This window comes from Capra hircus, chromosome 13 (assembly GCF_001704415.2).
Source record: "Capra hircus breed San Clemente chromosome 13, ASM170441v1, whole genome shotgun sequence".
NCBI lineage: Eukaryota > Metazoa > Chordata > Mammalia > Artiodactyla > Bovidae > Capra > Capra hircus.
Window position 1 is genome coordinate 66758491 of NC_030820.1, and position 23241 is coordinate 66781731.

The 23241-nt window shown below is 48.0% G+C and overlaps 2 protein-coding genes across 6 annotated transcripts in view; both read left to right on the forward strand.

Annotated features, from left to right (window-relative positions):
* BPI (bactericidal/permeability-increasing protein) overlaps nt 1-10489 on the forward strand; it is a 49518-nt gene extending 39029 nt beyond the window's left edge. For 2 of the 5 annotated variants that reach the window (XM_013968845.2, XM_013968840.2), the window contains exons 12-16: nt 174-241; nt 2809-2851; nt 7021-7084; nt 8308-8384; nt 9999-10349. In XM_013968845.2, the coding sequence (XP_013824299.2) occupies nt 174-241; nt 2809-2851; nt 7021-7084; nt 8308-8384; nt 9999-10037 (291 nt within the window). In that variant the 3' untranslated portion in view covers nt 10038-10349. 5 annotated transcript variants of the gene reach the window in all.
* LBP (lipopolysaccharide binding protein) overlaps nt 22559-23241 on the forward strand; it is a 36743-nt gene continuing 36060 nt past the window's right edge. Inside the window, exon 1 of the mRNA XM_005688550.3 lies at nt 22559-22760. Coding sequence (XP_005688607.2) covers nt 22637-22760 — 124 coding nt within the window. The 5' untranslated portion in view covers nt 22559-22636. The remainder of the gene's footprint in view (nt 22761-23241) is intronic.

The following is a 23241-nucleotide window of genomic DNA, read 5'->3' on the forward strand; positions in this document are numbered from 1 at the left end:
CACAAAGTTGGCGAAAGGAAGACTCCTCCCTTCCATGGGTTCTGTGGGTCTGACCCAGCAATGTGGGCTCTTCTGCTGGGTCTTCGTAAAGCAGACCTTCTGGTCTTGGAGGCTTTGCGGAGCCCCAGGATTCTGGCTCAGTGGACTTCACTCCCTGGCTTGTTGCTTTGCAGAACTTGAACCTTTCTGTGGTTGTTGGTGCCAGGTCCGACAGACTGATTGGAGAGCTCAGATTGGACAAGTAAGTGGGCCGGTGGGCATGGGAGGAGGGCCCTGCCCATCCATTCTCTTTTGGCTTTGCTGCTGTGAGTCTGCTTTCTCTAATCGCGGCGAGCACGGGCCACTCTCTAGTTGTGGTGTTCGGGCTTCTCTTGTTGGGGAGCACAGACTCTAGGGCATGTGAATCAGTAGCTGTGGCTTGAGCGCAGGCCCAGTAGTTGTCCCATGGCCTGTGGAATCTCCCTGGACCAGGGATCGAACTCATGTGCCCTGCGTTGGCAGGCAGATTCTTATCCACTGGACCACTGGGGAAGTCCTGCCCATCCAATCTTGGTGCCTGTGAGTTCACAATGACCTTACAAAGTTCCAAGCTTTTGTGGTCATTCATCCCATTTAAACCTCAAATAGGGCACAGTAAGTATAATATCCCCATTTTGCAGATAGTGAAACTGGTGCTCAGAGATGAAGTGACCCGCCCAAGACCACACGTCGTAGGGTGATCAGCCATCTCGGTTTGTCTGCAGTGACCCAGCTTTGGCACTGAACCCTCGCATCCCAGGTCACTCCCCTATCCTAGTCCATTCATGACTGGGCAGTGCCAGTTGATAAATCTGCTCCAGCCTCCAGCCACCCCACGTCCCTGGCCTTCCTTGACAGTTGGAAACCCACTTCAACTTCTTCACACCTCATCCTTGGGGCTTCATCAGCCACTTCCTGCCAGGAGACTCTGGAATCCGTGCCTGGGTTTGAATCCCAGCAGAGGAGGTGGGGGTTAGGAACATGGGCTCAGAGGCTGAGGCAGCTGCCTTTCAAGTGCAGCTCACCTTTGGCAAGCATAGAACTCTTCAGAATTTAGCCGTTTTCCCTGGCTGGTAAAATAAGTCCAATTACTATTCTTTGCCAGCCACATCATTGTATTAATATGTGTTGTGATGTTTAGAACGCTTTGAAGGATATAATAAGTGCTCAACAAGCAAGAGGAAGAAAGACAGAGGGGCACACAGAAGAAGAGCAATACAGAAATGGGAGGAAGAGACAGAAAGAGATAGGGAAACACAGAGAGACACAGTAAGGGAGGGAGAAACACTGAGAAAGAAAGTAGAGCAAGACAGACAGATGGGTGCAGAGACATAGTAACAGGGAGACTGTCAGAGAGACAGAAAGACACCAAAGGAGGCAAGAGGGAGAGAGAGACACACACACAGATCGAGAGTGAGGGAGATGACCAGAGCAAACGTGATGACCCCTGCATTCCGACCTGGCCTCTACCGCTTCTTCACTTTCACTCTGCTTAAATTGAGTCTTGACCCACATTCCTGCCTGTTTCTGCCTTCTCTCTGGCACAGAGCTGTCCTTCTTAACCTTGAGCTTGGCTCCTGAGGTTTGCACGCTGCTTATTTCTCCTGGCATCATTTTGACAAGTGTTACTGCTTTGGAAACGTGGATTTCATTTTCCTGGAAACACCTGTGGGCCTCTCAAGTAGAGGAGCTGGAGGAAATACAGCTGGGTGATGGCTGAACACAGACTTTCTAAAATATGCAGGAATGGGGGGTGGTGAGACTCCACAGGGCAAGAGTTTCCGAGCTTTGTAGGGTACTGGAGACAACAGAAGCTTTGGCATCAGGGAGACCTGGCTGAAATTCTACTTGGCTGATTGTTAACTGCGTGCCCTTGGGCAGATTGCTTGTCTTCTCTGATTGTCAAGGACATCATCTGTAAAATGGGAGTGTGATGGCCCTTGTCTCTTGGGTGTTACAGGAATTCAGTGGGATATAGCATCCAACAAAGTGAATAAAAGGGATTCATTAAATAGCCATTTATTTACCTTTCTGCTGGATCATTGTTGAGATGCCATAAAGTCCATAAATAGGGGATTGTTCATGGGCTCAAATTATTCAAAAGTCTGAGGGTTTCAGACACACGTAGATCCAGGTGCTCAAATGATATACTTAGGACTCGGACTCTCTTCTTGGCTCTGCTCTCCCCGATACTGGCTTCATTTCCCAGCAGGCTGTCACCGAGTGGTGGCAAAAATGGTCACCAGCTAATTTTGCTGGAGAAAAGAGAATACCTCACTCCCAATATTTCCAGCAGAAGTCCTTGGACCAGCATGGGTTAGTGGTCAGTTCTCGAAGCAATCGCTGTGGCAGCGGAGGTAGACTCTGCCCTTTGGCCAGCCCAGCCCAGAACCCAGTATTAACATTGTAGGGAACAGATGACTGTCCCAAAGCAAAAATCAGGGAGCTGTCACCAGAGGAAGGAGGAATGGATACAGGATGGGAAGAGCAGACAACACCCACTAGTGCCCCTTCTCAATATTGTGTGAAGTTGCTTCAGCTGTACCTGACTCTGTCAACCCAGGGTCCTCTGTCAGGAGATTCTCCAGGCAAGAATCCTGGAGTGGGTTGCCATGCCCTCCTCCAGGGGATCTTCCCAACCCAGGGATCAAACCCGGCTCTTATGTCTCCTGCACTGGGACGCAGGTTCTTTAGCACTAGCACCGTCTGGGAAGCCCTTCTCCCCAATAACTGAATTCTAATATGGGTCAGGCAAATGGTGGTCTCAGCTTTCCCCTCCCCTTTTCACAGGCTGCTCCTGGAACTGAAGCACTCAGACATCGGCCCCTTCTCGGTGAGTCTGAGGCCCTTGGTGGCTCCTTCCTTCCTCTGATCTTGAGGTAACTGTCCTGAGGGCCACCTGGGCTCATAGCATTATTTCGACAGACCACTGATTAGTTTGCATATAATTTGCATGTGAAATAATGAGGGGAGGAGCACTGTGGGTTTTGTGCACAACTGCCTTCCATGTCTCTACGACCAAGTAGAGACAAGTACATTTGGAGACGTAGCATCATAAAAGATATATACGGTCATATTACCTTTGAGCAAAGGGGGATAGTCTAGGTTTTTGTCACAATGAATTGTGTGATGAAATCTTTATTTCCTCTTGAACAGCTTAACTGAATACAGTAGTACACCTTATTCACAGCAGATATATTCCAAGACCTTGGGGTTGCTTGAAACCACACATAGAAGGGAACTCTACATATACTACAATTTTTCCTATACTAAGGAAACACAGGAGATAGGGTGCTGACCTCTGGGTCGGGAAGATCCCTTGGAGGAGGAAATGGCAACCCATTCCAGTATTCTTGCCTGGGAAATTCCATGGACAGAGGAGCAGGTGGGTTACAGTCCATAGGGTCACAAAGAATCGGACATGACTGAGCGTGCACGCGCATACACACACACACACACACACGCACACACACAATTGCTGGCACAGAGACCTGAGCTGGAATTGCAGCTTCAAACCTACTAACTATGGTCCCTGAGCAAGTCACTTCCACTCAACAAATTTCATACCTTCCCTACAAATCAAGGATAATAATTTCTGCCTGAGTTAGTGTAGTGAGTTTTAAATGGGATTAATTGTACACAATCAGGTACAGAGAATCTGCTCAACAGATGTGTGTTGAATGAACAAGTGAATTACCTTCCTGAGTACCTACTATGTGACAGGCCCTGTTCCACGGATGGGGATGTGCTAATGAGTTAGACAAGAAAACAACTCCTTTTAGAACTTCCATTGTAGGGGAGAAACAGACAATGAGAAATGAAGATCATTTCAGCCACGATCAATGCTTTGAAAAACTAAGTGGAGGTGGGGTAGAAAGTGATGGGGGAGGTTAAGGGTTAGAGCCTGTGATCAGGAAAAGCCTCTCTGGGGAGGTGATATTTGGGCGGAAGGAGTCCACACGGTAAAGATGTTGCAGGCAGAGGGAAGAGCAGGAGCAAAGGCCCTGTGGTGAAACAGGTTGGCTTGTTCGGGCAATGGGGGCAAGCAGTGTGGCTGGAGAAACAAGATAAGTAGGGGGCAGAGAGAGGCAGGCAGGCAGGCAGGCAGGCAGGCAGGCAGGCAGGGGTGGGCCCACCCAGAGCCTTCTAGGCTAGAGTAGCTTGTGTTCAGAGGGCAGTGAGAAGCCAGCGAACTGTTGCATGCAGGGAGGGACATGATCCCATTTACACTTTATAAAAGATGCCCCTGCAGAAATGGGGGGAATGGACTATGGGGGATGAGTCAGAGCATAAGGATCCTTGCCTTGGGGAGGCTGGTGCGTTTGTCCACGTGAGAGATGATGGAGGCTGAGACAAGGCCAGGAAGGAAGAGAAAGATGGCAGATGGAAAACATACTTTGGAAACAGAATTAGAACTTGGTGAGAGATTTTCTGTGCATGGTAGAGGGGGAAGGCAATGAAGAATGATTCCCAGATTTTTGACTTGAGCAGATGAGTGAATGAATGGTAGAGTCACTTACAAATAGAATAGGGCAGATGGGAGGGAGACGACAGGTATCTCCCCAGCCCACAGAGATGATTCCACTACCTGGAATCACTGTCGTCAAATAGACTCACCACTGGGAGTTCCCTGGCAATCCAGTGGTTACAATTTCACCTTCCGATACAGGGGATGCGGGTTCAGTTCCTGGTGAGGGAGCTAAGATCTCACGTGCCTCACAGCCAAAACAAAGCAGAGCAAAACATAAGGCAGAAGCAATATTGTAATGAATCCAATAAAGGCCTTAAAAATGGTCCACATCCCCTCAAAATCTATTTTTAAAAACAGGAGGTTAGCTGCTCCCTCTCCTATCATACCCTCTGGCCCTGATGGGGAGCTGCCCCTATAAACAGCAGGTCAGATGCTCTTCAACAGCCAACCTGAATGAGCCTTGCTCCTGTGACTTCCATTGTTGTTGTTATTTATTTATTTATTTATTTATTTATTTTTTGTTGTTGTTGTTGTTGTTATTTAGTTGCTAAGTCGTGTCCTCTGAGTCCTGTCTGACTCTAAGCGACCCCACCAGGCTGCTCTGTCTATGGGATTTTTCCAGGCAGCAATACTGGAGTGGGTTGTTTCCTTCTTTATTAAAAGATGCTAATTCTTCCCACCGTGTCTTACTGCTCACCACCCGAATCTGCCAGAGAGCCTCTTGCCAAACCTCTGGAGAATATTTCCTTAGATCTCTGAAATGCACCCCCATCACCCAGCCTTGAAGTCAGTCCCAACATCCCCTCCAAATCCGATGGAAATCCAGCCAGCCATTCCCATCTGATAAGATTACAACAAACAGAAAGACCCAAAGCAACCTCATTGTATTTTCATGGATTGACTGATGCCAGAACTAACTTCTGCTTCTGCAGAAAATAAAAATTTAAAGTTCCCAGATTCATGGGAAGAAGGGCACCACATTTGATCAGCCCTAGGAATTACAGCTGGGGGAAGGAAACTCAATTATTTCAGAAACAAAAATTGTAAATGTCACCACTACAGACCATCATCTCGAAGGTGTTACATTATTTTTGAATTTTTTTTATTATTGCAAAAGCAAAACATGTACATTATAGAACAGTCAGAACCTACAGATTTGCAGAACAAAACATAAAAATCACTCCTGTTTTCACCACTTACTTAATAATTTGGTGTATATCCTTCCTGACTTTTTTCAATGCGTATTTAATAACAGGATGGAATTACGTGGTTTCTGTCGCCTGATTTTTCTGTTTTTTAATTTTTATTGGAGTGCAGTTGATTTACAGTGTTGTGTTAGTTTCTGCTGTAGAGCGAAGTGAATTAGTTATACATTAGCCTGCTTTTTTTAAACTCAAAAATAGGTCACAAAAAAATCTGTGTTGATAATTCTCAGGTGGGCCAAAAAGTTTGTTCAGGCTTTACTGTAAGATGTTATGGAAAAACCCAAATGAATGTTTTGGTTGACCCAATATATCTCTGTTGCTGTTCTGGGTTCAGTCACTAAGTTGTATCCAATGCTTTTCTACCCCGTGGACTGTAGAACCGCTCCAGACCCCGTGGACTGTAGGCTCCTCTGTCCTCCACTATCTCTCAGAGTTTGCCCAAAGTCATGTCCACTGAGTCAGTGATGCTACATTTCTGCCAGATCATTTTTAATAATTACATATGAAAAGTGAAAGTTTTAGTTGCTCAGTCATGTCTGACTCTTTGTAACCCCATGGACCAGGCTCCTCTGTCCGTGGAACTCTCTAGGCAAGAGTACTAGAGTGGGTAGCCATTCCCTTTTCCAAGGGATCTTCCGGATGCAGAGATCTAACCTGGACCTTCTGCATCGCAGGCAGATTCTTTACCATCTAAGCCACCAGGGAAGCCCTAAATAGTTACATAGTATCTCTTGTTATCCAAGTGCTACCTCGAAAGCCCCGCCCCGCTCCCCGCCCCGCCCCCGCACCCCCCGCACCCCCCCTCCCCCCGCCACAGATGATTCCACAATTGTTGGACCTGTAGGTTGCTTTTATTGTTTTGGTTCTATTTATTGCACTACCTCATTTCTTTAGGATAAATGCCTTGGAGGCATGTTTGCTGGCCCACCTGGCACACACATTGTTAAGGTTTCTGATGAGCATCACCAAGTAGCCCTCTGATGAGCATCGCCAAATAGCCCTCTGAAAGTTTGACTTAACTTGCCCCCTAGCCTGCAATGTCTGAGAGAATGCATTTTCTTACACAAAAGTTGTCACCTTTCAGTGCTCTGTGATGACCTTCCTTGCTTCCGCCTTGCCCCCTACAAGTCTAGAATGTGATTTGCATCTGGAATCTTTAAACCAAAAGAGATCACTTTGGTGACCTTGAGCTGCAGTATTTCCAGGTCACCCCTGGGTCCGTCTCTCAGCAGTTCTTCCTGAGGTTGTTCTGGGTGGAAGGGCAGGTGACAGAGGACAGCTGATGCCCCAATGCCCTGACGTGGGTCCTGTCCTCCCGATCCCCAGGTTGAGTTGCTGCAGTCTGTCATGAACTACGCCGTGCCCACCATCGTGCTTCCGGTGATTAACAGTAAGGAATTTTGGAGGAAGAATTGATTTTCAGTCCCGGTGAGGGGGGTGGATCTTAGAGCCATGGGTTATCCCGCCCCCAGTGTGGAGGCTGGAGGTAGTCTCCTCAAATGAACCTCAAGTGACACCTGGCCCAGAAAAGGGAGGGGAAAAGGGTTGAGTTCCTCTTTCGTGAACTATGAGACCGTCTGTTGAGATGGAGAATAATACCTCCAGTTTTCATGGGAGGGAAATGGGAGATCAGAGAAATGAGTGGTTCTCAGGTCACAGAGGAGGTAAGAGACGAAGCTGGAATTCGATCCCATCTCTGAAGCCAGAACCTTTGGTCTTTTTCCAAGAGAGAAGGGCTAAGGAAGAAGGGCTAACCTGGGCTAACAACGCTTCAACTCAGCTCACTCACTGGTGAAACCCCTGACCTTTGCAGAGCCAGGTGCAAGGGTGCAAATAGAGGGCCACTCACCCTATGATGAGGACATTTAGGCCGGCGGCCCCCACCCTTTTTGGCACCAGGGACTTGTTTCATGGAAGACAATTTTTCCATGGACGGCGTGGGAGGGAATGGTTTCAGAATGATTCAAGCGCATTACCTTCATTGTGCACTTTATTTCCATTATTATTACATCAGCTCCACCTCACATCACCGGAGGCTGGGGACCCCTGATTTAGGCCACTTAGAAATTATGAATGAAGACAACGGATTGTTACATGTCGACTCTGGCTTCTCCTGCCTTCACACGTGCAGCTTCATAATGACCTGAGGGACTAGGCTGGAGCTTAGAATTCTCCAGAGGTCCATGCCAGAGTGTGGTGGGGTGGGGAGCTGGCTCCTGGCTACCACCCAGTTCTGGTTTCATCCAAAACATTGAGGGGCTTCATGTGCACATCCGTCAGGGATCTCCAGGCCTCCACACCCCAGCAAGCAGCTGCCCCGGCTGTCCTCGGGCCAGGGGTGCCCCAGCAGTGCTGGCACCCTCGGGCGGGTGGTCTTGGGGCCGAGAGGGAGGGAATTCCTGTGTCTGCAGTGTCCAGAGGTCAGTGGAGGAGAGAGAAGAGGAGACTCTGGGCAGACTCTGCCTGCCTAGGTTTCTTCCCAGAGCCCGGAGCGCTGGTCCAGGGAGGCTGCGGACTGGCTGCCCGAGTCCCGGCCCCGCCCTCTCCCTCCCCCGGCCCCTCCCATCAGAGGTGGCACCTTCACCTTAACCTCTGCCTTAATCTCCAATGCAGAGAAGCTACAGAGAGGCTTCCCTCTCCCGTTGCCCGCCTACATCAAGCTCTTCAACCTGATCCTTCAGCCTTACCAGGTGAGTCTCCAGGGTCTCCTTTGCCAAATCGCCTACTTCGATAGCCACCTTCCTCCAGCTCTGGATCAAGCGCTGTCGACCCTTCCAACACTCCCGCAGCGTGTGTTGCTAAACAGAAGAGAGGCTAAGGCTCAGGGACGCCACACCGCCATTAAATGAAGTCCAAAGTCAAAGCCAGGTCCCGGTTTTTAACCCCTGACTTGTACCACTCCCACACGATACTCGGTAAAAGTGGAACTCACTTGGTGGCCCCAAGCCTCCTTTATAAGGTGGATGCATTTAAATATTTGACAGATATGTGACGCATGCCTTCCTTTGCATCCAGCGTCCTTCCAGGCCCTTGGTCAGTGTCTGGCAGATTAAGACACCGGAATGGACAGACTCCTCTTCCCTTTTCCCTGGTCTGACCCCAACAGCATCTGGCACTATTTTCCCCATCCTTGGAACACTTTCTTCTCTTAGCTTTGAAGATTCTCTCTCCAGGTTTTCCAGCCACCTCTCACTGTGTTATTTGTCTCCTTTACTGGTTCCTTCTTCCCCTCCCAGAGAGAGTTCTCCAGGGTTCCCGCCCTGGCCTCTGCCTTTCCCCCAAAATTGCTTTCTCTGGTCACTGTCTTCTTCTTTTTCTTAATATTTATTTGTTTGGCTGCACCGGGTCTTAGTTGCAGTATGCAGGATCTTTAGTTGCTGCGTGTGAATTCTTTAGTTATGACATGTGGGATCTATTTCCCTGACCAGCATGGAGTTTCAGCCACTGGGCCACCAAAGAAGTTCCTCCCTGGTCACTTCCATCAGCATAAGCACAACAGTCACCTCTGTGTGACCCGGCCGAGGTTCCGGTCTCTTCTATGTGCCCGAAGTATACATGCTGGCTTCTTCAGTGTCTCCATTCTAAAGCTCTTTACACCACTATGTCCCAAAGAGCTGATAACTCTACAAGGAAGCCATCACCCACTCTTGGATTCCTTACCTCAATCCAGGGCTTTTTGATGACCCTCATGGGAAACCCCCACCCAGATTCCTCACTCTCCCTCACCCCCAACATCCAGTCCATCAGTCCCCAATTCTTTCAACCTAATGGGAGAACTCCCAGGGCTAAGAGGCAATAGAGAAGTTAATTGAGCGAGCAGAGGAAACACATCCCCCACGTCCCCTGCATCTAACCCAGTTCATCCTTAAAATAAAAAATGACCCCCTGGGCACAACTGAATTCCTTCCTTTCTGAACATTCTTGAGTGAAGGGCAGGAAGGAGCAAAAGAGAAGTGGTTTTGCAGCCTTGATGGCAAGGAGGGCTCCCTGGAGCTGCCAGGAGGCAGGGATGACAAATGAAGGCCTTCACGGCAGCCCGGGGGTCTCCACGTCTGAGCAGAAAACAGCTGCCAGGGAAGCTGCTGACAGATTCCTGGGCATGGGCAGCCGCTAGTGTGCAGACCGTAGGGGCGGGATGCCAGCCCCCCGCCCCCCACTCACTCTTGCCTCTCTGTCAGCAGAAAGGCTCTCTCTTTCCCAGCAGGCAAGCTCCCAAAGTTTTCTTGTAAAAACCCCAGCATTCCCACCCTCACAAATGAGGGATGCTCTTCCGGCAGCTGATGGCGTTCTCATCTCTCCCCCAGGATTTCCTGCTGTTCGGTGCAGATGTCCACTACAGCTGAAGACCCCATGGGTGCCGGGGGGCTGTCAGTCAGGAGGTGCAGGGCTATCAGCACCCGTTCCTGACAGGCCCCTGGGGCACAGGCTGCCCCCTCTCTAGGCTTCCCTCTCTAGCTCGGGACTCAGAGACTCTTGCCAACTTCTCTGAACTCAGATTCAGAAATGATCTAAACATGAAACTTGGTCCTTTGGAAAACTGAGTGGTGTGTATTTTAGGAATTGTTTCTTTCAAGGGCTAAGGCTGCAGGGACACTTCCTCCAGGAACTGCGTTTCAGTGGTAATCACAATATTTCTCTTTGTGCTTCATACTACATTAAAAAACAAAAAAACCTTTTTTTTTCTTTCGAATTCTGGTGATCATGTTGTTTCTTCTTGTTTTATGTCCATTCATTCATTTATTGCCTGTACCTGGTGTGGCCAAGATATAATCACCTCTTTTTAGTTCTCTAATAAACCTTTTGAGCTCCCACATGCCTTCCTGAGCAGAAAGTCCCACTGTCCCTTTTTGAGGACACCCCTCATTCCACACTGCCTAAGAATAATTGGGATTTACTTAGTCCAAAAGGAGTGCGTCTTGCTTCCTAATGTCAGGGGGCGGTCCGTAGAGTGGATCTGTTCATTGGGGTGTTGTTCCTGCCACTGCAAGATGGTGTCACTGTTGAGCAGTGATTCCTCACAGTCCACCCTCTTCCTGTGTATTTACTGCGACTGTGGCTCTTCTCACCGCCACATGGTGACGCTGTTGAGCAGCTAGCCCACACAGCCTGTTCTCTCTGCCCCATACCTGGGCTCCGCGTTGATGGCTCCCTTAGTCCATGCTTTCTGCCCAGCCATTCTGCCTAAAGCAGAACACTAGGCTAGGAGACAGAAGCCATCGGAGTTTTCTGTCCGTCACATCCTCAGCTAAAATTAACATTTCCCCATGACTCTCCAGATGGGGATTCCTAGCTGGTGCTAGTGGTAAAGAACCTGCTTGCCCAATGCGGGAGACTTCCTGGGTGGGGAAGGTCCCCTGGAGGAGGGCATGGCAGCCCACTTCAGTATTATTGCCCGGAGAATCCCATGGACCGAAGAAGAGCCTGGCGGGCTACAGTCCACGGGGTCGCAAAGAGTCAGACACGACTGAAGTGACTTAGCACGCACGCATGACTCTCCAGGCTGGTCCTTGGATCCTTGGTGAATTTCTTGGAGACCATGGGCCATTTTCTGCCGTGGGACACCAGGTGTGACTGTCTCAGGCCATTAGATGGATTCTAACAGCACTGTACTTGAAAGCGATAAAGTGGTCCTCCTTAGCTGCTGACATTTGGTCTGAGACCAGAAGGATGAGGAAGAGTTTGAAACAGGCAGCAGGGTTTAGCGTGACATGACCAGATTTAGTTATAACGTTGTGACTTCTGAAAGCACTGGAAAGGCAAGAGTGGAAGGGGGCGGGAACAAATTAGGAGTCTGTTGTCATGCAGACTTCTTCCAGGCTGATGGTAGTAAAAACAGAGAGAAGCATTTGTATTGAAAAAAAAGCAGATAAAAGTTTTTTTTTTAATTTAAAAAGAAAAATGTACATGCTTCTGCTAACAGCATTGATTCTCCATTAATAGAGGTAGACACTCTGGGGCCACACGGCAGAAGGGAGGGATATTGATCAAGCACAGCACACTAATGATTTCATTTAATTCTCACAGCACTTTCCATCCCCCAGAGTGGGACCTGTTCAGTCCTTTTCGATTGAGTCATGTCCCGGATTACACATCTGGCAAGTGGCAGAGCTGGGATTCCTGCCCTTTCTGCCATCAGAGCCCAGGCTCTTTCCACTTCTCCCAGATGTCCAAATCTTGTCTGTTTGGGGCATGGCATATTAAAGGCAGGACTACTGGGCTCAGTGGCCTAGGTCGTGCACTGTAAAAAGACACCAGGCTGAAGGAACAAAATCCTTTCTCTAATTCCTCCCCCAAGAAGGTGCATCTTTTTCTATTTACCTTTAATGGAAGCACTGAATAGCAACAGAAAAAAGCAGTGTGTTAGGTTGGAAGAAGAGGACAAGAGGGAACACAGCATGGGATGAGGCCGGGAGGCTCTTAAGACTGTTAAGGGCTCAATAAAGGACAAAAATGGTATGGACCTAACAGAAGCAAAAGACATTAAGAAGAGGTGGCAAGAATACACAGAAGAACTGTACAAAAAAGATCTTCACAACCAAGATAATCACGATGGTGTAATCACTCATCTAGAGCCAGACATCCTGGAATGTGAAGTCAAGTGGGCCTTATGAAGCATCACTATGAACAAAGCTAGTAGAGGTGATGGAATTCCAGTTGAGCTCTTTCAAATCCTGAAAGACAATGCTGTGAAAGTGCTGCACTCAATATGCCAGCAAATTTGGAAAACTCAGCAGTGGCCTCACGACTGGAAAAGGCCAGTTTTCGTTCCAATCCCAAAGAAAAGCAATACCAAAGAATGCTCAAACTGCCGCACAATTGCACTCATCTCACACGCTAGTAATGCTTAGAATTCTCCAAGCCAGGCTTCAGCAATATGTGAACCGTGAACTTCCAGATGTTCAAGCTGGTTTTAGAAAAGGCAGAGGAACCAGAGATCAAATTGCCAACATCCGCTGGATCATAAAAAAAGCAAGAGAGTTCCAGAAAAACATCTATTTCTGCTTTATTGGCTATGCCAAAGCCTTTGACTGTGGGGATCACAATAAACTGTGGAAAATTCTTCAAGAGATGGGAATACCAGACCACCTGACCTGCCTCTTGAGAAACCTGTATGCAGGTCAGGAAGCAACAGTTAGAACTGGACATGGAACAACAGACTGGTTCCAAATAGGAAAAGGAGTACATCAAGGCTGTATAGTGTCACCCTGCTTATTTAACTTATATGCAGAGTACATCATGAGAAACACTGGGCTGGAGGAAGCACAAACTGGAATCAAGATTGCTGGGAGAAATATCAATAACCTCAGATATTCAGATGACACCACCCTTATGGCAGAAAGTGAAGAAGAACTAAAGAGCCTCTTGATGAATGTGAAAGAGGAGAGTGAAAAAGTTGGCTTAAAGCTCAACATTCAGAAAACGAAGATCACAACATCCAGTCCCATCACTTCATGGCAAATAGATGGGGAAACAGTGGAAACAGTGTCAGACTTTATTTTTCTGGGCTCCAAAATCACTGCAGATGGTGATTGCAGCCATGAAATTAAAAGACGCTTACTCCTCGGAAGGAAAGTTATGACCAACCTAGACAGCATATTAAAAAGCAGAGACATTATTTTGCCAACAAAGGTCCGTCTAGTCAAGGCTATAGTTTTTCCAGTGGTCATGTATGGATGTGAGAGTTGGACTATAAAGAAAGCTGAGCGCTGAAGAACTGATGCTTTTGAACTGTGGTGTTGGAGAAGACTCTTGAGAGTCCCTTGGACTGCAAGGAGATCCAACCAGTTCATCCTAAAAGAGATCAGTCCTAGGTGTTCATTGGAAGGACCGATGTTGAAGCTGAAACTCCAATACTTTGGCCACCTGATGTGAAGAGCTGACTCATTGGAAAAGACCCTGATGCTGGGAAAGATTGAAGGCAGGAGGAAAAGGGAACGACAGAGGATGAGATGGTTGGATGGCATCACTGACTCGATGGACAAGAGTTTGGGTGGACTCCAGGAGTTGGTGATGGACAGGGAGGCCTGGCGCGCTGCGGTTCATGGGGTTGCAAAGAGTCAGACACGACTGAGTGACTGAACTGAACTGAACTGAACTGAACTGAACTGAAGGGCTCTGAATTTTGTTCCAAAAAGTAAGGGAAGCCATTGGAGAGTTTTGAGCAAGAGAAGGACACACTCCAAATCACATTTTTTAAAGACCCCTCTGCCTGGGGTGCGAGCACAGCTGCTAAGTAGGGAACATAGCCCAGCCTCCCCTTATCCTCCGCCAAAACCACCACTTTCTCTCCCATTACTCTCTTTGGAGATGGTCAGCCTGCTCCCATCCCTACCCTCTGCTTCCCAAGACATTCAGGCAGCCCCTATCCCCGCTATCTATAGAAATAAGTGCAATTATCTCTTGTATCTAAAGACTGGTGAGTTGAACTCAGTGTGCCCTGGGGAGCTCTCGCTAATGGCTGAGAAATAGGCAGTTGTTTGGAGATCTGGTGTGAAGAGCATCCCCCAGGACACTCCCAGTTATCTGCCACGCTGCCTGCAAGACCACTACTGGAGCGGCTTCTCCCTTCAGGCTGAGCACTGCTCACTCCAAGTGGTGGCTAATGGGTACGAGGTTTCTTTGGGGGATGCTGAAATCTTCTAAAATTAGATTGTGGTGATGCTTGCACAACCCTGTGAATATGCTAAAAACCACTCAACTTACCCTTGAAATGGGTGAATGTTACGGTGTGTGAGATGCATGTCAACAAAGGTGTTGGAAGGGGAAAAAAAAAAAAGAATTGCTCACTCTGGACTGCCTGAAAGCTCATCATCAGAGCAGCTTCACTTCTGGTTAAGCATTGCCCTGTTGGGGTTCCTTCCAGCAATTCTGACTTAAATATGAAGCAGGGGTACCCAAGAGGAGGGGAGGTGTCAACCCAAGCCGTCCTGAGCTGCAGAACTTTCCAGATGGTACTTAATCTCTCTGATCCTCTATTTCATCCTCTGAAAGTAGAGATAAAACCTTGCCCTCCTCTTTGGCATAAGGTTGTTGGGAAGAATGAATGGTACCAGTGATAAGCTTGTGATGTGGTGATTAAGAGCAGGGGCCGTGGTCCCAGACACTGTGGGTTCAAGTTCCTGCTCTGCTATTTATCTGCTGTGTGACTTGGAGCAGTTAAATCCCTGTCCTTCAGTCTTCTCATCTGTAAAATGAGGATCATAGTAATAATGGGAGATGGTGATGGACAGGGCAACCTGGCATGCTGCAGTCCACAGGGTCACAAAGAGTCAGACGTGACTGAGCGAATGAACAACAACAAATAATGATTACCACCTCATAGAGCTGTTATGAGAATCAGATCTATGGGAAATCTGTATTATGGAATCTGACAAACAGTAACCAAAGTCAGCATTAAACATTAACAAACCACTAATTTTCACTATACCGTAAGGACTCTATCTGACTTGCCACAGTTATATTGTCAGTGCCTGCCATACGGTTGGCACTCAATAAGCATTTATTTTTAAAATGTCCAGATTTGAATCCACCTCTGCATGGCTCAAAGCCAGTTTGTGATGGTGTTCAAAGTATGAGCCAAGGCTGGCTTCCTGACCTCAAGAATCAGAACCGCTGCCTGGTTGGAAATCTGGGTTCAGTGATGGATTCACTGTGTGGCTGGTCTTCCCTCTCTTGGTCTCAGCCTCCCCATCTGTAAAAGCAAGAGCCCTCTGGACTTCTAGGAGAAGAATCCAATAAAGTGAGCTCCAGCAAATATGACAGAATTTTTTCTTGCTGAGACATTTTCATTTTAACAGAAGCTCCTTAGGGTCCCCAAAGCTATGAAGACCTGGTAAAATGAGGCTAGATTGGATTTTAGATGCTGCCAATTGCAGAGGCAGAGAACGGGTGGAGGGAGACACAGGAGGGTCTTTGAGTTCCTTATAGTTTCCTGGGTGGGGGGTGGGGGTGGTTATGTGTCCTCCTGGCTAGTCCTGCTCCAGAGGTGTCCTGACATCCTAAGCAGGGGACACAGTCTTGAACCAAACTGGATGTCACTGACTACTATTTTTTTTCTTTTTTTTTTTGGTAAATCCACATGCCTCAGGGCTCATGTGTATGCGTGTGTGTGTGTCACATACACACACAAATTTGCAAGTAACCAGGTTGGAGGAAGAGGCTGCCATAAATATTAATGTCAAACTCTGCAGTATGCTGCAGAGATCCAGAATGGCAGGTCTTCACAACATCTTCTCTTCAGCTAGAGTAGATGTGCTCAGGAGTGCAAGCACCATCATAGAAAACTGCTCAGAAAATAAAGAACGAACAGAAATGTAGAATCCCTGAGCTTGGAGGGAACTTGGATCCCAGTTAGTCTCTTGTTTGCAAAGTATGGTTCAAGATCGGTGCCACCTGGGAGCTTGTTAGAAATACAGAGTCTCAGCTCCCAAAGGAAAGTAATGAATCAGAATTTGCATTTAACAAGATCCCTGGCGTATACATACATTCCACAGCTTCCTTATCTGTTCAACCGTTGACAGGCTCTTGGGTTGTTTCCATGTCCTGGCTATTGTGAATAATGGGGTAATAAACATGAGGGTACAGATATCTCCTCAACATTCTGTTTTCATTTCCTTTGCGTGTGTATCCAGAAGTGGAATTGCCGGATCATATTGTAGGTCTATTTTTTTTTTTTGGTAGGTCTCTTTTTAATTTTTTTGAGAGATATCCATATTCTTTCCCTAGTGGCTATACCAATTTACATTCCCACCAGCAGTCTATAAGCATTCCCTTATCTCTACATGCAGAAGTTTACATATATACACAATGATATATTATTCAGCCATAAGAAAGGAGGCGATCCTGCCACTTCAACAACATGGACCTTGAGAAAATTATGCTAAGCAAAATATAAGTACATAAAAACTGTATGATGCCATTTATATGTGGAATCTAAAAAGGTTAAGTTCGTAAAAGCAGAGTTGAATGGTGATTACCAGGAGCTGGAGGTGGGGGTAAATTAGGGAGACAGTGTTTGAGGCTCCAAACTTGGAACTCACAGAAAAATAAGTCCTGTAGGTTTAACGCACAGACAACAATGCTCTATCATAAACTTCAAAGTTGCTAAGGGACTAGATCTTAATTGTTCCCATTACAAAAAAGAAGTGATAATTGTATGCTTGGGTAGAAGTGTCAGCTGATGTTACAGTGGCGATCCTATTACAGTATATAAATATGTCAGGTCAACACATTGTACACCACAAATTTGTCAATTACATCTCAATGAAAATAAATTTTAAAATAAGATAGATCAGTAAACAAGATGCCCAGAATCTCAGAAATGCTGTCCTAGTCTAACACCTTTCTCTGCCTTGAGAGGCAAAGTGAGGATCAGAAAAGGCCGTGGTTTTCCCTCGTGTCACACAGACCATCAAGAGTAGACAGGGATCCAGGCTTCCTTGCTGCCAGCCCATCACAGGTTTTGGCTCTGTGTTTCTTTTGCGTCCTTCTCCTGCACAGCTCTTGGCTCTCTCCTCTGCGAAACCTCATGTGACCTTCGAGACCCAAGAGGATGTCAGCTCTCTGCAGAATGTGGCCCCCAGAGACATCCTTGGTGGCAGAGCAAAGTTGCTGTGTCCTCTTAGTCCTGTCTTTCGCAGGCTCCTGTCCCCACACGAGACCTGTGCTGACCTCGGGGAAGAATCCCCAGCTCTCCACGAGAGGAGGGCATTTGCTTCAAAAGGTCAATAACGCAGAAGAAATACTCAGTGTCCCAACTGTGTCGATCAGGGTCCAGGCAGGAAACAGAATCCAGCTCAGACAGTTCTTAGGATTCGAATGAAGGGCTATTCATAGAGCTGGGGGACAGGCTGAAAGAAACCCGTGAAGGATGGGAAGCCCCCAGGAACTAGCCTCCCTAGGCTTGAAGCAGCAAAGAAAGCAGTTGAGGTGTCCCAGCGTGAGGGGGGATGCTGGAGTCGAGGGGGAGGGAATGTCAGGAATGATGCAACCACAACCAGACTGAGATCCAAAGCAAAGAAGGAGCAGGAAGAGTGCCCTGACCTGCTCTCTTCCTGACCTCTGACCTCTTGCCCTGCTGTCCCATAACTAAGCCCAACTACAGATAAGGAAACTGAGTCATCAGGCCCAAGGTCACTTAGTGGGCAAGCCACAATTCAAACCCAGGCCACCTGGTCCCAGAGCTCGTGCTCTTAACCCTTCACTTTTCCTCTTTATGTTCACTCACTCAGTTATCTACTATGTGCAGCTCAGTATTCCAGGTACTGTGGTTTTCAAATTCTGGGTTTCCTGATTTCCTTTTGAGACTTTGGTCATCAGAACATAGTAAACACCATTGTGTTAAAAGGGAAAGGGTTTTCTCTGCCAAAGCGCTTGATGGTAGGGAGAGTGACAAGTAGGTTTGGCTTTTGTGGAGGAGGAGGTCAGCCTGGTAGAGGAAAAGTCCAAGGGTTCTGACCAGTGTGGGGCTCATGCTGCTCCAAGGGGCCTCTACTGGTTCTGGGTCACCAGCAGGGACCTTGAGCTGGGAATCAGCACTGTGAAATGGGGTATTTCCTGCCATATTGTTACCTAGTCCAAGCTCACTCTGCTCGCCACACGACAGGCCAATGAATCCAAGAGACGAAGTGTTGAGGCAAGGAAGAGACTTTATTCGGGACGCAACTGATCCAGAAGATGGCAGGCTAGTGCCTTAAAATTATCAACTTATTGGCATCTGAGTGCCAGGTTATTTTATAGATCAGAGAGAAAGAAGCAATGAGGAACTAAAGTCAAAAGGCAGAATAGAAAGAGAGAGGTAGTGGGGAAGCAAAATGAAAGGGTCTTCAGTCTTGTAAAACATCTCCAAGGAAATGGTCAGCCTTTGGAAGGGGTGTGCTAATCTCTTGTATTCACAGGTGGGCAGGGACAAGTTCAGTTCAGTTCAGTTGCTTAGTCATTTCCAACTCTTTGCGACCTCATGGACTGTAGCTTGCTAGGCTTCCCTGTCCATCACAAACTCCCGGAGCCTGCTCAAACTCCAGTTCATCGAATCGGTGATGCCATCCAACTATCTCATCCTCTGTCATCCCCTTCTCCTCCTGCTTTCAATCTTTCCCAGCATCAGGGTCTTTTCCAGTGAATCAGCTCTTCACATCAGGTAGCCAAAGTATTTGAGCTTCAGCTTCATCAGTCTTTTCAATGAATATTCAGAGCTGATTTCCTTTAGGATGGACTGGTTGGATCTCCTTGCAGCCCAAGGGACTCTCAAGAGTCTTCTCCAACACCACAGTTCAAAAGGCCCTTCTTTGGCCCTCAGCTTTCTTTTAGTCCAATTCTCATATCCATACAGGGCTACTGGAAAAACCATAGCTTTGACTAGATGGACTTTGGTGGCAAAATAATGTCTCTGCTTCTTAATATGCTGCCTAGGTTGGTCATAGCTTTTCTTCCAAGGAACAAGCATGTTTTAATTTCATGGTTGCAGTCACCATCTCCAGTGATTTTGGAGCCCAGAAAAATAAGGTCAGCCACTGTTTCCACTGTTCCGCCATCTATCTCCTATGAAGTGATGGGACCAGATGCCATGATCTTAGTTTTCTGAATGTTGAGCTTTAAGCCAGCTTTTCTACTCTCCTCTTTCACTTTCATTAAGACGCTTCGCAGTTCCTCTTTGCTTTCTGCCATAAGAGTGGCATCATCTGCATATCTGAGGTTATGGATATTTCTCCCAGCAATCTTGATTCCAGTTTGTGCTTCCTCCAGCCCGTCGTTTCTCATGATGTGCTCTGCATGTAAGTTAAATAAGCAGGGTGACAATATACAGCCTTGATGTACTCCTTTTCCTATTTGGAACCAGTCTGTTGTTCCATGTCCAGTTCTAACTGTTGCTTCCTGACCTGCATACAGGTTTCTCAAGAGGCAGGTCAGGTGGTCTGGTATTCCCATCTCTTGAAGAATTTTCCACAGTTTATTGTGATCCCCACAGTCAAAGGCTTTGGCATAGTCAATAAAGCAGAAGTAGATGTTTTTCAGGAACTCACTTGTTTTTTCCATGATCCAGCGGATGTTGGCAATTTGATCTCTGGTTCCTCTGCCTTTTCTAAAACCAGCTTGAACATCAGGAAGTTCATGGTTCACGTATTGCTGAAGCCTGGCTTGGAGAATTTTGAGCATTACTTTACTAGCATGTGAGATGAGTGCAATTGTGTGGTAGTTTGAGCATTCTTTGGCATTGCCTTTCTTTGGGATTGGAATGAAAACTGATCTTTTCCAGTCTTGTGGCCACTGCTGATTTTTCCAAATTTGCTGGCATATTGAGTGTAGCACTTTAAGAGCATCATCTTTTAGGAGTTGAAACAGCTCTGCTGGAATTCCATCACCTCCACTAGCTTTGTTCATAGTGATGCTTCCTAAGGCCCACTTGACTTTGGACTCCAGGATATCTGGCTCTAGATGAGTGGTCACACCATCATGGTTATCTGGGTCATTAAGATCTTTTTTGTGTAGTTCTAACAAAGGCACCTTAATTTACATTCAAGCAGAGGGGGAGGGTCCTCCAGGCAAGCTGGTAAGTATGATTAGAATAACAAGAGCAATGAAAAGCAAGTCAAGGAAACAGTATCCAACATGGAGTCAGAATTGGCTTCCTCCCTGCAACAATGTGAATGAACAAAGAATACTTGTCATCTAGCAGTCATCAGCCTGCAGTCACTCCTGAAGGTGAGCCCTGAGGAAACTCAGGATGTGAAAACACAGGATACTGGCCTCAGAAAGCTGAGGTGCCTGTCAAATAAATGATTTCAGTGAGTCCAGACTCTTGTATCTTCCCATACATAGAAAAGAGCTAAATTCCTTAACTTGGGGTATCTGGTTTTCTTTAACAATAATCTTTTGATGTTCAGACTACCTGCCTTTTATTGCACAGCTTCTGTATCACCTGCCTCCCCACCTCACCTGCTTGGAGCAGTTTTCTCAGGGTTACTTGAGATGCTATCTTCCAGGCTTGAAGTCCTAAAAATTCACACCAAATAAAACATAACTCTCAACTTTCAGGCTGTGAATATTTTTGAAGTCCACAGCATCTGTGGGGGTAGAGGCCAGGCCTGGGGCCCTGGGGCAGACTGTCGGGGTGGGGGAAAGTCTAAGGTCCAAAGCTCACTCCTACGGGAACTCCCACCCCTGCAAACAGCCCCTAGTCTGGATATTCTCAGACTGATCCCAAAGGAAGGGTGACTTCTGTGTCCCCATGAGGTCCTCACTCTCCAGACCGTCTCCCCTCCCCACCATCTCCAAGCTGAAAAAGCCCCGGGGAGTCACTTGCTCTATCCCCTTCATTTTACAAGGGAAACAGATGCACTCGAGGAAACAAGGTTTGCTGAGGGATCCGCGGCCAGGCAGGGGCAAGGTGGGAACCCTGGTTTACGGGTTCCCAGCCCAGAGCCCCCCACTCCACCCTGACAGGCTGAGTCCAAGGAGCAGAGGCCCCCAGGCACACTGCCTCCAGGCCTTTGTCCTTGCCTTTTGCTGGCCTGGTATGGCTTTTCCTAAAGGCCGCTCCTCCTCATCCTTAGGGTCCCTGCTCAGCACGTCACCTTGGAGAAGGCTTCTCTGACCATAGTTCTCCAATGGCTCCCCACATAGCCGGGTTCAAATCCCTGATGGGTGACGATGGCTTAATCACTTCACCCCTCTGATCCTGTTTCTTCAGCTCAAAAGGAGATTAAAATCCCGTGAAGGGCTGCTGCAGGCTGAGAGGTGGCAATGTAGCATAAGCAGCATGGTGCCCCCCACATAGTAGGTGCCCAATAAATGCTGGTTTCCTGCCCGTTCTCACTCAATGCTGGAAGAAACATAGGACTCAAAAGGTTCAGCACTGCCCCCAGGAGCACCTAGGTTACTTTCAGGGGTTGGGGTGGGGACAGCGGAGTCCTAAATCCTCAGTCTGATGGATACAAACAACAGGGCACAGAGAAGCCCAGTATGGGCTTCCCTGCACTTAGTGTGGAAGTTCAGATCCTAAGCCCAATTCCAGTGTCTTTTATGACCCTGCCACAGTCAGGGTGTTGAGGCATTCCAAAGACCTATCCAATTTCAAGGAGAGGGCACAATTTCAATTTCAAGGAGACCTCAGCTTTTGATGGAAAGAGTATCAAAGAATTTGTGGACATATTTTTGTGCTAAGTTGCTTTGGTAGTGTCCAACTGTGACCCCCATGGACTGCAACCTGCCAAGTTCCTCTGTCTACGGGATTTTCCAGGCAAGAATACTAGAGTGGGTTGCCATTTGCCCTTCCAGCGGGACTTATTTTTAAAAGACCACAATTACAGAAAAGCAGAGAGTGGCTAGTGCTTCCCAGATGGCACTAGTGGTAAAGAACCCACCTGCCAATCCCGGAGACAGGAGATTCTCGTTCGATCCCTGGGGTGGGACGATCCCCTGGAGGAGGGCAGGGAGGAGTTCAAGGATTGGCCAAGTTGCCTTCCAACAACTTTTACCATCAACAGGGTTTGAGAAAACCTGTTTCCCAATAGGAGACAGGTAAGGTGGGATGGGGCGGGGAAATTTTTTTACAGAAACAACTGGCTTTGATTCCCAGTTCTGCCACCTGCCAGGGTGTGTGAGCTTGAGCGGTGACATGGTCTCTCAGAGCCTCAGCTTCCTTGTCTATAAAACCCAGGCCCTCCTGGAAATGAACATGGGGCCTTTTTGTGGGAAGGGTGGACAGTGTCACCTGGACCCAGGCCAATCCACCCTGTCTCCCAGGCAGTGCCAACTGGGCTTTTAAATGACCCGTGACCCCAACAGTGTTGCAAGCAGATTCCAGTCACCCGGCCTCCCCTTCCTGGTCCCAGGAACCTGCCCCACTCAGGAGCCACCCCAGCCCTGAGGCCTCAGCTATTTAAGGGAGCTGGGCCCAGCTGGAGGCTGAGACAGATCCGGCCCAGCCCCCTGGGAATCCAGGATGGTGACTTTGAAGGGCACCCTGCCCTCCCTCTTGCTGGGAACCCTGCTCACATTCACCTCCGGGGCCCTGGGGGCCAATCCTGGCCTTGTCGTCAGGATCACCGACCAGGGCTTGGAGTACGGTAGGGAGCTGCGGCTGTCGGCTGGATTGGCTGACCTGCTTGGCCCCAGGCTGCTCTGGGGACAGCTGGGGACACAGAGGGGACTCTCTCCCTCAGGGTGGTGCAGGCTTCCTGGTCAGGCAGCCCTGGCTTGGGGTCTGGCCTTGTCACCCAGCCTTTGGGACATGTGGGCACGTTGCTTGTCTTAGCCAGGCTCCCACTAGCCAAACAGAGATAAAGATTTGGGGGTGAATGTTTGGTTCGGAAGATGATTCCAGGAAATGCTATAGCAGGATTGTCACGTGAGATAGGGACAGAAGACAGCCAGGAGAGGCATGTCAGTGAGCCAGCTACTGCCCCTGTGATGGGAACAGTTTTGCTGGAAAATTCTTGCTCAAGTTCGAAAACACACACTTAGAACACACTTAGAACTAGAGGTTAGAGTGGTGGTGACCACCCAGAAGGGGCCCAGAGAGCCTGCAGGGGTGCTGAGAATGCCCCG